The sequence below is a fragment of the Equus caballus genome, chromosome 24 (genome assembly GCF_041296265.1).
Source record: "Equus caballus isolate H_3958 breed thoroughbred chromosome 24, TB-T2T, whole genome shotgun sequence".
Classification (NCBI taxonomy): Eukaryota; Metazoa; Chordata; class Mammalia; order Perissodactyla; family Equidae; genus Equus; species Equus caballus.
In genome coordinates, this window is record NC_091707.1 from 57,728,806 (window position 1) to 57,744,297 (window position 15,492).

General features: G+C 44.5%; 1 protein-coding gene across 17 annotated transcripts in view; it reads left to right on the forward strand.

Annotated features, from left to right (window-relative positions):
* Positions 1-3,376: 3,376 nt before the first annotated feature.
* MARK3 (microtubule affinity regulating kinase 3) overlaps positions 3,377-15,492 on the forward strand; it is a 103,379-nt gene continuing 91,263 nt past the window's right edge. For 14 of the 17 annotated variants that reach the window (XM_023628470.2, XM_023628461.2, XM_023628460.2 and 11 more), the window contains exon 1: positions 3,444-3,579. In XM_023628470.2, coding sequence (XP_023484238.1) covers positions 3,529-3,579 — 51 coding nt within the window. In that variant the 5' untranslated portion in view covers positions 3,444-3,528. Of the gene's footprint in view, positions 3,580-15,492 lie in introns of all 17 variants that reach the window. The other 3 variants (XM_070249314.1, XM_070249316.1, XM_070249317.1) reach the window with 3 other exon arrangements.

Genomic DNA, 15,492 nt, shown 5'->3' on the forward strand with positions numbered 1-15,492 from the left:
CAATCAATTAACAACAACAACAACACACACACTGAGGAATGGCTCCTGGGTCCCAGCAGTTCCCACACCCTCTGGTACAGAGAGCACAGGCCCGGGGTCAGGAGATCTAACCACTCGACATGGTGGTATTGGTTTGTATTGGTTAGGAATGTATTGGGCTGCAAGTAACATACAACCTAACTGGCATAGCTTAAACAAATGGGTGCTTATTTTTCTTGCATAAGAAGAATTCTGGAGGAGAGCAGTCTCAGGGATAGTGCAGATACTCAAAGATTCTTTCCTTCTGATGCTGGAGTGGCTGGGGTACTGAACAGATCTCCCCACCATGTGCCTACACTAGCTGTGGAGCAAGGACATGGATCTGGGGCTTGGGAGATCTGGGCCCCATTCTGGTGTGCTGCTCACTAGCTGTGCAACTACAGACAAGTTACTTCACCTCTTTGAGGTTCAGTTCCCCTTCTGTCCTGCAGCAGCAAGGGCAGGACTAGATTATCTCCAGCTTCTGACATCTCATGATGACCTTTCTTCTTGATGTGAAGGTAAGCACTGTCTATGCACATACACAGATTGGCATATATAGTTACATCTTTTCAGTTTAAGGAGACTGAGATAGAACCTATTTTAATATGAAAACAGGAAACAAGGAATATGAAAAAGGACAGAAGGCATTTCAGGAACGACTTCCACGTCTTGCCCTTCTGTTCCTTCTAGACCATAGACCTATAGATGTACATAACTCAGGGCCACAGAGGGTCCTTCAGACAGAAAAACACTTTGGTTTTTTTCTTTTTCCTTCTCCTCCTTCTTTTTTTGCATGTAACATGCACACCCTGCCCCCCCATTTCCAGCACTTTATAGTACCATGATGTCATTTTACATAAGTGCAATGAAAAGTTCAAAGTATTTCTTTAATTCTAGCCTTTAGGAAAACCAGAAGCATTTTGAATTAAGTAGTGTCAGCTTCATTTCCTACCTTTTGGCATTCCCTGACTCATTATTTAACGTGTGGCTTCGGTGAGAAAAGCATTTAGGCAGAAACCTCATCCCCCAGCTACTTCTCTGGCCAATGTGGAATGTTCTGAACAGTCCAAACACTTTCTCTCAGCCCCCGCCCAAGGCTAAAACCCTTTTGTGCATCCTCTGGGTGTTTTCCCAGGTGACCTAGTTGACATTCCTGTCATCAGGATGCAGAATTGTGTGCCATGCTGTGTCCAAACCTGGCCTAGCTCCTGCCTACCCCTCCAGGCTCACCTCTTGCTCTCTTGACATTTACCCCAACCCACCATGTTGTTCCCCATCTCTGTGCCCCTGTACAGGCCGTCCTTCTGCTTGGAATGCCTTTCCACCTATCTTTACCTGGCTAACTCTACTCATGCTTTTAGACTCAGCATAAACACCTCTCTTCCAGGAAGCCCTGACCCAACCCCCCATGTTGGGCTAAATGCTCCTGCTGGGACACCCACAATGTTGTGTTCACCCACATTTCAGTTGGACTCTACGAAACATACATTTAATTAATAAGAATTCAACCATCACTGCACAGCTAAAGAGGGAGAAAGAGAGTAACATATTAAACAGGGCTGCCCTAGGCCCAGTGAACACTTGCCTGAGAGGGTGAGATGGAAATATCTCTGTCCTCTGATGTTTTTATATTGGGAGCATCTGTCCTCTCTGGGAATGATTTTGGTATTTAAAGACATATATGTCTCACAGACCAGGAAATGTCCCAGACGTAGCAAGATGGTTCACATGTTGGGGGACCAAAAGAGAAAAAAACAAAAATAGAAAAAGAAAAGCAAGACATACCCACTGCAAGGCCTTATTTGTTACGGAAGTTTTAGGATATGGTTCAAATCCCAGTTCTGGGGCTAACCACCTTGTGTACTTTGGTCAATTCACTGTCACTTGTCTAGACTTCAGATCACCAGGTGTGTTTGCCCATCTTATAGTGTTACCCTGAGGCTTACATGAGGTGACAAATGTAATGTACTCACAAAGTAGCCTCTCAATAGTTCATGTTACTCCAGGACACACTGCTCTCCTTTTTCAGAATCCTGCCTCAGTGGATTCCACCCACTGTTGGCCAGGACCACCAGACACATGCAAAGGAGAGTGGACAAAGGCTTCCAGGGAAGGTAGCATTTCCAATGTCCCAGGCTGCCAGCATCCACTGAGCTCGGGCCCAGCCTGGGACGCAGGGATGCTTCCAACCCTCCTGCAGTTACATGCTGGTGTATAAGAAGAGCCTTGTTATAAATCCCCTACAGGCATTTAGGAACTGGTCCTTGGGGGTTTCTAGGGCTTTGCCTCGCTCCTCCAAGCCCCCTTATAGCACTCTTCCTTCCGGATGGCATTTAGCTGGGTGCCCGTCCATCTCCCTCCTAACGACGAGGTCCTCTAAGGCAGGACACGCCTGCTGCCCTCGGGATGCCAAGCCCAGTCCCCGCTGCTCAGAGCCAGAGGCAGGAAGGGTGACTGAGTCCTCAACTCCCGGGTCACTGTCAGTGATGCAGGAACCCAGCTCCCGCCCGCAGCCCCGGCCCTATAATTGCTGCCGTGGCTGGATTCGGCGCGGCGCGGTCCCCGGGACGCGACCTCAGGTTTTGCACACAGCAGGTGCTCCATCAACTCTGTAAGTGCCAACACAGTAGTGGGGCTCAGGCCACCGCCCAGGGCAGTTTGCCGGCTTTTTCGGAGGTGTAGGCGTGCCTGGGACGCTGGGAACCCGCCGCCCCCGCCTCCCGCGGGGACCAGCCATCCCTTCCCCGCCCTGGGTGCCGCCCCCTTGGCCCGGGACAGGACCAAGTCGCCCCTAGCAACAGCAGCCGAGCCGGCTTCCTCCGGCCGCGCTGACTGGCCGAACTCCGGGAGGCGGCGGTGTCGTCACTTCCGGCATCCGGAGGCAGCAGAGGAAGCCGAGGGGCGGCCATCTTGGGTCCGTGAGGCTCTGAGGTGCCGGGAGCGGCTGCGGCGGGGGCCACCGGGCGGAGGCTGAGGCCGAAAGCGAGCCGGCGGGAGAAGAGCAGCCGGGCGCAGGTGCCGCCTCTGCAGCCCCCTCCATGGTCGGCGCCCGCAGCCCGCGGCGGCCTGTCTCGCGCTCTACCTCCTCCACATCCTCCTCCTCCTCAGGGGCCGCCGGCGGCGCTGTGTGGAGGCCCCGGCGCTGAAATCCGCGGCGCGACGGGCGAGAGCGGAGAAAGAGGCCAGGCGGTCCGGGCCCGGGGGGCACCCTGAGGCGCGGGGACGCCGGCGGGCCGACCCGCAGCCTGCCGCCACCGCCCGCCGCCGGCCGGGCCCCGCCACCGCCGCCCGCGGGGCTCCTCGGCGCAGCCGCCGGGGCCGGGGGAGCATGAGCCCCGGGACCCGCCGGGGGACGGCCCGGGCCCGGCCCGGGATCTAGACGGCCGTGGGGGAGGGGAGCCGCCCTCGCGCGGCGCCGCTGCAGGACCGCGGCGCTCGACGCCGCCGTGCCGGCCGCGGGCCGCCGCTGTTTCCCCCTCGCATTGTGCTTCAGTGAAGTGGAGTAAGATGTCTACTAGGACCCCGCTGCCGACGGTGAATGAACGAGACACTGAGAACGTAAGTGGCCTGGGCGTTCGCGGGCCGCCCCGGGCGGAGCGCGACAGCAGCCTCGCCGTCGGCCGCGGCGCCGGGCCCTCTGGGAGCGGAGGGCAGGCCGGAGGCAGCGGGCGGAGCGTTTCCTGGGGAGGGCAGCCGTCCGGCCGCGCGTGCGGGGCCGCGCGGCGTCCTGTTTGTGACTCGAGCCGGGCCGCGGCGGTTCCGTCGGCGTCTGGGGAGGCTGGGGTGCCGCGTCGTGCGGGTGGCCGGAGCTCCGCGGTGTTTAGTGCTTCTTGCACCCAGACTCTCGCTCCGAGTTGGGCAGACAGCTCTGGAGAGCCGGTCGGGTTAGAAACGTGTCCGCGGTGCCTGTTGAAGGTAACTCATGGGGTCACGCGGACCGTCCGCTGTGCCTCCTTGTTTGAGACGACCGTCGCTAAGACCAGGTGCCCGCCGAGGAGTCCCGGCGGCCCCGTGGACGGCGCTGCAGAGCCGTTCGGGAGAGGGGTGCTCAGAGCGCGCGCGGACTGCGGGGAGGGCGGCTCCGTTTCCGCACGAATCTGTCTGGAAGGGGTTGGTAAGCCTTTTGGGAGGAAGAGGCGAGCTAAGGCTGCCCTGCCGCTCGCGGCCTGGCTGAGGGACGCCGCTCTCGGCTCCGCGGGGGAGAGTGGCTGAGGGGGGCTCTCAGGCCCCTGCGGCGCTCACGCCCTGGGATTCTGTATGAGGAGCCTTTGATTTTGTTCCTGTAACCCTTTCAGAAAGGCCAGGAGGAGCATTTTTAGGGAATGACAACTTGTAGGCATTCCGTTGGAGAAGTGTTGACTGTCCGAGTGCCTTCTGAACCCTTCTCTGGCGCTGGGTTCAGAACCTCCGATCTAGCTGAGTTATCTTCGGTGAAACATCTAGGAAGTAACTCGTAAACAAGCTTCGCTGGCCTTTCCTTGTAAGTGTTGTGAGGTAGTTCCTGGCAAGAAAATGCTGTCACCTAGGAAGAGCCTCCTCACTCTGCCTGTTTTCCTGCTTTCAATAACGTCCTGAGACAGTGTGGCCTAGTGGTATCAAATACCTTCCTTTTAATCTTCAAAATGCCACTTCTTTGCTGGATACCTATTAGGTGATGTAATCTGTTTATGTAAACCTTGGTCTAAAGCATGCCTCTAGTAACTTAATGTATAGTATTTAATGGTCTTTAACCTGGTCAGTAAGTAGTACGCGGCTGTACGTTCCTTTACCTGAGATGGATTAGAAAATTACACAAAGAGTGAGTAATAGAAATTGTAGACTAGGTGAGTCAGTGAACTCACTTTCTTGTAGACCTTTTGAAGAACCTATTTCTGACCTCATCATTTTCCTGTTCTTTGACTGCCCTGTAGAGTGGAGCAAGTAAAAAAGTGAATTGATTAGCTTTGATCATTGACTTTCATTCAGAGAAGCAAAATCTTACATTGAACCAGAGCAGGAGCTCTATACTTCCTCAATAAACTCAAGCCAAAAACAATCAAAACAGATTTGTAATAATGAAGGATTTACACCAATGGGTCTTTACCGTGTTCTGTGGAGAATTTGTTGAATTATGTTGTAATTTTTTTGTTTCATTAGAAATTACTAGCTTTAGTCTTTAAAAACAACGTAGGGTATAGAGTGTGCCTTTATTTTCATGAAATGTGTTTAAAATAGCATGTTTGACAGCGTTAAAATCAGAGGTTTCCAGCACTTAATTGCATTAACTCACCATGCTCTGTTCCATTTTTAACTCTGGTATTGGCATGTTCTGGAAGTAGTTGCATGTCTTTTGCAGTGTGATGCTCTTGTATCAGTGTTATACGTCTGGCATATACCATGTTATTTACCTATCATTACTAAACTAGGTATTAGACTTCCTGCTGATTGAATGGTGAGGGTACAAGAATGATTGAGAGCTCTGAGTCTCTTGAGCAACTCTTTTGTTAAAGTCAGGTTTATTGAGAGAGAACATTGACTGTTGAAGTGTACAGTTTGATGCGTTTTGATACCATCACAGTCAAGGTGTAGACATTTCCATTGCCCAAAAAGGTCCCTTGTGGCCCCTTTCCCAGTTAGTCTTCTCTCCCTTCCCCCAGCCCCTGGCAACCACTGATTTGTTATCTGTCCCTATGGTTTTACCTTTTCTAGAATGTTGTATAAATGGAGAGTGTATAATCTTGTGTCTGGCACCTTTCATTTAGCGTCATACTTTTGGGATTTATTCGTGGTTGTGTGCATATCAGTAGTTCATTCCTTTTTATTGCTGAGTAGTAAGTAGTTCATTAGGTATACCAGAGATTTTTTTAAAAAATTTTATTGAGGTCATAATAGTTTATAACATTGTGAAATTTCAGTTGTACATTGTTATTTGTCACTCACCATATAAATGTACCCCATTACCCCTTATGGCCACTCCCCCCAACCCCTTCCCCTTTGGTAACCACCAATCCCTTCTCTTTGTCCATTTACTAGTTTATCTTCCACATATGAGTGAAATCATATGGTGTTTGTCTTTCTCTGTCTGGCTTATTTCGCTTAACATAATACCCTCAAGGTCCACCCATGTTGTTGCGAATGGAATGATTTTGTCCTTTTTTATAGCTGAGTAGTGGTCCATGGTGTATGTGTGTATGCACGTACATATATATATCTCTCTCACATCTTCTTTATCCAGTCATCAGTCACTGGGCACTTGGGTTGCTTCCACTTCTTGGCTATTGTGAATAATGCTGCAATGGACATAGGGGTGCATTAGTCTCTTTGAATTGTTGATTTCAAGTTTTTTGGATAAATACCCAGTGGTGGGATGGCTGGGTCATATGATATTTCAATTTTTAATTTTTTGAGACATCTCTATACTGTTTTCCATAGTGGCTGCACCAGTTTGCATTCGCACCAGCAGTGTATGAGGGTTCCCTTTTCTCCACACCCTCTCCAACACTTGTTATTTCTCATCCTGTTAAGTATAGCCATTCTGACGAGTGTGAAGTGATATTTCATTGTACTTTTGATTTTTATTTCCCTGAGATTAGTGATGTCGAACATCTTACGTGTGCCTATTGGCCATCTGCATATCTTCTTTAGAAAAATGTTCACATCCTCTGCCCGTTGTTTTGATCAGGTTGCTTATTTTTTGTTGTTGTTGAGTTGTATGAGTTCTTTATGTGTTTTGGAGATTAACCCCTTGTAAGATATACGATTTGCAAATATTTTCTTCTAGTTGGTGGGTTGTCTTTTTCGTTTTGTCCTGGTTTCCTTTGCCTTGCAGAAGCTCTTTACTCTGATGAAGTCCCACTTGTTTATTTTTTCTTTTATTTCCCTTGCCGGAGTAGACATGGTATTCAAAAAGATCTTCTAACACCAATGTCAAAGAGTATACTGCCTATATTTTCTTTTGGGAGTTCCATGGTTTCAAGTCTTACCTTCAAGTCTTTGATCCATTTTGAGTTAATTTTTGCTTATGGTGGAAGATAATGGTCTCTTTTTGTTCTTTTGCATGTGGCTGTCCAGTTTTCCAAACACCATTTATTGAAGAGCTTTCCTTTCTCCATTGTATGTTCTTGGCTCCTTTGTCGAAAAATAGCTGTCCGTGCATGTGTGGTTTTATTTCTGGGCTTTCAATTCTGTTCCATTGATCTGTGCGCCTGTTTTTGTACCAGTACCATGCTGTTTTGATCACTAGGCTTGTACTATATTTTGAAGTCAGAGATTGTGATGCCTCCAGTTTTGCTCATTTTTCTGAGGATTGCTTTAGCTATTCTGGGTCTTTGGTTACCCCATATGAATTTTAGGATTCTTTGTTCTGTTTCCGTGAAGAATGTCATTGGGATTCTGATTGGGATGGCATTGAATCTGTAGATTGCTTTAGGTAGTATGGACATTTTAGCTATTTTATTCTTCCAATCCATGTGCATGGAATATCTTTCCATTTCTTTATGTCATCATCGGTTTCTTTCAATAACTTTTTATAGTTTTCATTGTATAGGTCTTTCACCTCCTTGATGAAATTTATTCCTAGATATTTTATTCCTTCTGTTGCCATTGTAAATGGCATTGTATTCTTGAATTCTCTATTAGCTCGTTATTAGAGTATAGAAATTCAGCTGACTTGTAAATTGATTCTGTACTCTGCAACTTTGCTGTAGTTGTTGATTATTTCTAGTAGTTTTACCACAGTTTTTTTAGTCCATTCTCCAGTTGATGGACATTTTGGCTATTATGACTAGAACATCTTTGTCTTTCTATTTTGTAAAAAGACTTTCTGTTTTGCTTACCCTAGGAGTCTTATTTAAATTATTTATTTTATGTTTAAATTATATATACCTGTGATAAGAATGTTGCTTGTAGATCAAGAATAATAAAAGGCAGATAATTTGCAACAAGAATATTATCTTCATCCTAGTACACTACTCTATTTTCATGTGTTTGATTTCCAAATATGAATTTCCCCCTTTTGCTGATGAGTCTGATATACTGTTATCAAGTCATTTTATAACTCAAAAGGACTAGTCAGACAGTCTGACCTAATAAGGATAAGAGAGGTGACAGGAGATGCTTTTCACCACTCACTATTTAGTAGCACAGCCTCTGCTAGGCCCCAGATCTCCAGCTCAGTCCCCTCTGCTTTTTTGTACCAGCCTGTTTCTCAAAAGCTTATGTACTAATTATTCAACTAGGGAGATAAGGTTGTACCAATATACAGAGTATATTTAACAAAATATTTTTTAAAATCTTATTTTATAGAAAATTTCAAACAAATAATTAGAATTCAATAAGTATTTATCAATGGTTCTCCACCAGGGACAATTTTGCCCCCAGGGGGACATTTTACAACGTCCAGAGACATTTTTGGTTGTCACAGCTGAAGAGGATTGCTACTGACTGGGAATGCTGCTGAACGTTTTACAGTACACAAGACAGCACCCCCCCTTCTCCCAACAAAGAACTTTCTGGTCCAAAATGTCAGTAGTACCAGGGTTGAGAAACCCGGGTATATAGATAGCCACCAGGTACTCCACAGCTAAATGGCCAGTCCTGTTTCATTTGTTGTCTCCCCAAGAAGCAAATTCAGTATGTCGTATCATTTCATCTCTAAAGCTCTTGGAAGAGATAAAGCTTCTTTTAATTTTTTTGGTTTCTGTGAGGAAGATTGGCCCTGAGCTATCCTCTGTTGCCAGTCTTCCTCCTTTTGCTTGAGAAAGAGTGTTGCTGAGCTAACATCTGTGCCACTCTTCCTCTGTTTTATGTGGGACACCGCCACATCCTGGCTTGACGAGCAGTGCTACGTCTGCACCCAGGATCTGAACCTGGGAACCCCGGGCTGCTGAAGCAGAGCATGCGAACTTAACCACTGTGCCACTGGGCTGGCCCTGAGATAAAGCTGCTTTTAAAAAAAAATGTAATCATAATCCCTTTATCATAAGTTCTTAAATATCCAGTCAGTGTTCAAATTTCCTCTGTTGTCTACTTTTTTAGCACTCTGTTGAAGGGTCCATATATTACAGTTGGCTAATATGTGAAATAAGATGCTTTTTAATGGCAACAAAAAAGTTTGCATTCTAGTTTATTTTCTACGGTTGACTTGTGTAGAGCCATTGACAAATCCTGTTTATATACTCGTAAAGTTAGAAATGTATTTTTCACTTAAATTTCAAACCATATGACACATTGTAAGCCTGGCTTATTTGCCAAAGTACCAGAGGCCCCAGGGCTTTGCCATTTATTTAATAGCTCCTGGTGTGTATGCACCATGTACTTACTTATTATTAGTTAATGCAGACAGTCATCAGAATTTCTTATCTCTCTGAAATAAACTGATGGTGTATTGTTTAGCTAACTATTGATTATGTAAGACTATTATTAACCTCTTCAAATTTGAGTGCCTACTCTGTGTATGACACTGTACTTAGGTGCCATAGAGGATATACCTAGGAACCATATCACTCCTGCTCTTTAGGACTTCGCAGTGCCTGCAGAACAAAGTGTGCTGAACTCTGTGAAACCGTTTGTAAACTCTCAAACTGAAGCAAACACAAGAATCACCTGGAGAGCTTATCAAAGTGCTGATTGCTGGGCCCCACCTGCAAACCTTGATTCTATCATTGGGGCGCTAGAGTTTGCATTTCTAACAAGTTCCCAGGTGATACTGATGCTGCAGGTTCAGGGGCCACACTTTAAGAATTGCTGCCTTAGAGTGGATACCAGGGGAAAGGTGGGGTGGGGGGTGGGCACAAAGGGTGAAGTGGTGCACCTACAACATGACTGACAAACATTAATGTACAATTGAAATTTCACAAGATTGTAACCTATCAATAACTCAATAAAAAAAAAAAAAGAATTGCTGCCTTAGTATTCAGTGAAGGCTTACCAAATAAACTATATTTCTTTAGATTGTATTGTGACTATAGAAGAGAGATTTCCAGCAGATTCAATAATTTTCAGGTTTCATGAGTTGTTTTTTTTTTGAGGAAGATCAGCCCTAAGCTAACATCTGCTGCCAATCCTCCTCTTTTTGCTGAGGAAGACTGACCCTGAGCTAACATCCGTGCCCATCTTCCTCTACTTTATATGTGGGACGCCTACCACAGCATGGCTTGCCAAGCGGTGCCATGTCCGCACCCAGGATCTGAACCAGTGAATCCCGGGCCGCTGAAGTGGAACATGCACACTTAACCGCTGTGCCACCGGGCTGGCCCACTATGAGTTTTTAAAATTGGTTCTTTCTAAGAAAGTGTGGTTATGGAGAATAAGAATAAAAATAGTTACCATTTGTTGATCATTTACTATATATCAACAGTAGTAAGTACTTTATATAACATTTTATTTAAAATATGTAGTATAATTTCATTTAATCTGCATTTTAACTTCCAAGCACAGCTGTTTATTGAATCAAGCTGTTTGGGACTTTAAAAAAAAGTTGAGGGGCTGGCCTGGTGGCATAGTGGTTGAGTTTGCATGCTCCACTTTGGCAGCCTGGGGTTTGTGGGTTCATATTCCGGGCACAAACCTATACATGGCTCATCAAGTTGTGCTGTGGCAGCATCCCACATATAAAATAGAGGAAGATTGTCAACAGATGTTAGCTCAGGGCCAATCGTTGTCACCACAAAAAAAGTTGATCTCTGAAGAATTAATATTTTTTTATTGGGTCAAAGTGTTTGGGAAAAGATCTTAGAGACTTCAATTTGAGGGTGATTCTTGTTTTTTCTGTATGTAAATTAGGTGAAGGTAGAAATTTGCCGTGAGTAGAAAATTGGTCATTTTGATTATTTATGTAGCACATGATTATTTACATTGTAATAACTTTTAGGAAACTTATACATAGCTTAATGTAGATTAGTAGTACTTGTTATCTTTAACTTCAAAGAAGATTGTTCTAGATTCTAAGATATAGACAAATTTTTATCCCTGGAATTTGTTCCCAAGCTGGAATAAGAGTCAGGGAATGTGACCCCTTCTTATCACCACTGGGAGGATTAAGGCAGAAATTCGCTTGTTTTGCATTCTTGTTTTGTTTTGTTTTTTGCTGAGGGAGATTCGCCCTGAGCTAACGTTTGTTGTCAATCTTCCTCTTTTTGCTTAAGGAAGATTTGCCCTGAGCTAACATCTGTGCCCATCTTTGTCTATTTTGTATGTGAGTTGCTGCCACAACGTGGCCGCTGATGAGTGGTGTAGATCCACTCCTGGGAACCAAACCCAGGCAGCCCAAGCAGAGCCTGCCGAACTTAACCACTAGGCCACAGTGCTGGCCCCCTTTACATCCATTTTAAACTTTCAAATTAAACCTGAAGGAGAAAACAAATCTCTTCCCTGGGAATCTCCCAGCTTTAAAGTTGTCTTACACAAGAATTTAAAGAATGTGCTTGGAGTTGATTTGCAAGTAGTAATAAGGGGTTTGTGCTGACCCACGTGCACCTGCCTGTACAGTAATTGAAAGGGTGGAAGTTGGCACTGGAAGAAGAGAACTTTTCTTGGGGAGTCCACCTTCTTCTTCAAGCTAGAGTTCCTTAGCACTGCGCTCTAACCACCTGAGCTGCTGAGCCATGGTTAGTCTTATAGTAATGTTATGGGGACTAGATAAGGCATTGTTTTGTGGGTTACATGTTTTGTGGGTGTTCAAAGTTGAAGCTTGAACCAAGTAGATAGAAGGTGTTTCGTTTGTGTTTCTTGCTAATAGTTAGGCAGTTAGTTGCTTTTGAGGGGAGTTTAAATATTGTGGGATTTGTGTTACGGACATTTTACCTGAAAATCTGTATTGGTAGAATTTAATATGAAATTTGAATAAGCTGAACCCAAAGGTTTTTATTGCAGAATTTTATATAACACTATTCTTTATGTAGTTAGTACATTTATGATTTCATTGACTACAATAGCAGATTCTAGGATGAGAATCCTGGAGAGGAGTAGATTAGAATAACTTCCTAACTCAGCCTTTTGCCCTTAGACTTATTCTTTATCCAGAAGAATAATTTAAACTGGGGCAAGCAGCTTTTGTTGTTGAAGGCATTTGAAGTGTTCTTGATAGCATTCTGTTCACATGCTATCTCCTTGTCTTCCTTCCCTTGCCTCGCCCTCCCTATCCTAGGCCTGCCTTGGTACCCATAGGCATCTATTAGCTTTACTAGTAGAATAGACTAAAGGAGCGTATGTCTTCTCTTTTTTTTTTTTTTTGAGGAAGATTAGCCCTGAGCTAACATCTGCCACCAATCCTCCTCTTTTTGCTGAGGAAGACTGGCCCTGAGCTAACATCCGTGCTCATCTTCCTCTACTTTATATGTGGGATGCCTCCCACAGCATGGCTTGCCAGCCTCTAAGAAATCTTTTTTAAAAAAGTTTTCTTTTTTGGTGTATGCATGTCTAGAGTATATTCTCATTTGTATCTTCTGGTTGTGTAATGACTTATATTCTATGGCTCTTTTATATATGGACAAAATTTTTAAGAACTAATACATAATATATAAAATGGAGTGCATTCCCCATTCATTTTTCTTACTGCTTTTTTCTTTTCGTTTTTTTTCTTTTCTTTTCTTTTCTTTTTTTGCTGAGGAAGACTGGCCCTGAGCTAACATCTGTGCCCATCTTCCTCTACTTTATATGTGGAATGCCCACCACAGCATGGCTTGACAAGCACTGCATAAGTTCGTACCCAGGATCTGAACCTGTGAACCCTCGGCCACCGAAGTGGAACGTGCGAACTTAACCACTGCACCACCAGGCCAGCCCCCCTTATTGCTTCTTACATTAGTGTTGATATGGCCCCTCTAACAGTTAGTAGTACTTTGGCTGAAAATCATAAAAACCTAACATGACAACTTAACTAAATAGAGGTTTGTTTTTCTCACATAAGAAATCTAGGCAGCTTCTAGCTTTGGTTCAGCAGTTGAGTAATATTGGAGCTGGTGGTTTTTAAAAATATTTTTTTGTCTTGGGCCATCCCCGTCGCATAGTGGTTAGGTTTGCTCAGTCTGCTTCAGCAGCTCAGGATCTGCAAGTTCGGATCCTGGGCGCAGACCTATGTACCACTCATCAAGCCATGCTGAGATGGCATCCTACATACAAAATAGAGGAAGATTGGCATAAATGTTAGCTCAGCGAGTCTTCCTCAAGCCAAGAGAGGAAGATTGGCAACAAATGTTAGCTCAGGGCCAGTCTTCCTCACACACACACACACACACACACACACATTTTTTGTCTTTTTTCTCATATTTGAGACCTTATGGCTATAGGAGATCTCATACAGCTCCAGCTGCTATGGTTGCATTCAAGGCAAGAGAAAGGAGAGGGGGCTGTACTAGTGTATCTGTCTCCTTTTATGAGAAACACAAGGTTCTCCCAGAACCCTCCAGTAGACTTTCACTAATGAGAACTGGCCGGAACTAATCCACATGCTACCTCTCGCTGCAGGGAAGTTGGAGAAAACAGGAATTTAGCTGACATTGTTGCCTCCCGAAACACACACGTAGGTTCTCTGGAAATGAAGAAAGGAGGATTGGATATTGAGTAGCTAACTACAGTATTTACTCCATTCTCTAATACTATGTAGCAACTTAAACGTTTTACATTAAAGAGAGGGTTTAGTTTGAAAATGAATGCTTTATGAATTTGTTAATAATCCTTCTTTGGCTTGATTCTGCGTTATTTTCAGTATCAGTGTACATATTCTAGTTTTCATGGTGGATGAATTGGTATCAGCTCAATTCCATGGGAGGGAGAAGGATCACCACTCCTTTAAATTGTTTTGTGTGTGTGAGGAAGATTGGCCCTGAGCCAACATCTGTTGCCAGTCTTCCTCTTTGTGCTTGAGGAAGATTGTCGCTGATCTGACATCCATGCCAATCTCCCTCTATTTTGTGTGGCATTCTTCCACAGCGTGGCTTGATGAACAGTGCTAGGTGTGTCCCCCAGATCCAAACCTGTGAACCTTGGGCCACCAAAGGAGAGCATACTAACTTAACCACTATGCCACTGGGCCAACTCCAGGACTCCTTTAAAATTTAAGAATTAAGTTCAACAGCTTTGAGTACCTGTTAAGTGCTTAGTGCTGCCACAAAATGTTGTAAATTGGCTACTGAAGAATTATATAACTTTTTTTTGGTCCTCAGGTTGTTTATTGGCTCCTTAGGGAGAAGAAAATTCCATGCATGAAATAATTGGCTAACAGTACAAGAATTAAAAATTTTTGTTAAAATGTTTAGTATTGAGGGGCCAGCCCCATGGCCAAGTGGTTAAGTTCATGCACTCTCCTTCGGTGGCCCAGGGTTTCACCAGTTTGGATCCTGGGTGAGGATCCAGCACCAATTATCAGGCCATGCTAAGGCGGCATCCCACATGCCACAACTAGAAGGACCTACCAGCAAAATATACAACTGTGTACCTGGGGCGCTTTGGGGAGAATAAGAAAATATTTTTAAAAAAATGTTATTGACATTGAGTGCTATGATATAGGAATAAGAAACTTTTTCCTCTTTAGGGCCAATGATGAATGCATGGAAAAATAAAATGAAGGCCAAGGAGAAGCTGAAGTCAATTTAATTTGCTTCTGTTTTGAGAGAATTTTTTTAATTTAAACACATTAGACTTTTAAACTTAAGCACTTTATGTCAGGAAACATCAAACTAAATATGCTGAATTTAACCCTATTGGAATTTAACAAACATCAGATATTTCAGTCTGTTGTGTGAGTTTATAATCTAATGGTGAAATACAGGTTTCTTTCTGCTTTGTGTTATGATTGTTTATTTGCATGAGTGTGTATTAGGTTAGGCTGCATTATGTTGTGGTAATACAAATGACCAAAATCTTAGTGGTTTTACACAGTAAAAAATCCTTGTTCACACAAATTTTGCCTGAGGGCTCATTGGCTCTATGAAGAGTGAGCTCCATGTCCAGGCCAATTTGATCCTGTGGCCCTCCATCTTTGGAGAGTGCTCAGGCTTCAGGAGAGCAGAAGACAGGGCTGGAGTCCAGCACTGGCAGTTAAATACTTTAGCATGGGAATGACATGTCACTTTCACTTGCATCTCATTGGCCAAACTTAGGCACGTCGCTAGAGGGAAGTGTGTTTCTTTGCAGTCAGATGAATCCTCCACTAACTCAGAAGCAAAAGAGCCCATGTGGGGGATAGTAATATTGTCTACAACAAAGTAGCATAGTAGAGATAGATACATACAAAGTATCTCAGGAGCCCAAAGGAAAAGAAATTAATTCTCATAGAAAACAGGGAGAGTCCTGGAAGGGCTTCATAAAGATGGTGAGAAACGATCCAAACATAAAGGAATGAGTAGGGTTTTAGGTTTGAAGAGAAGAAAGAGCACTCAAACTGAGGGAACAGGATCACACTAGAGAATAGTGGAGAGGAGGAAAGGATTAGATCCGAGAGGGCCTTGAATTCATTTAACATTCATTCAACAATAATGTATTGCACAGCTACTA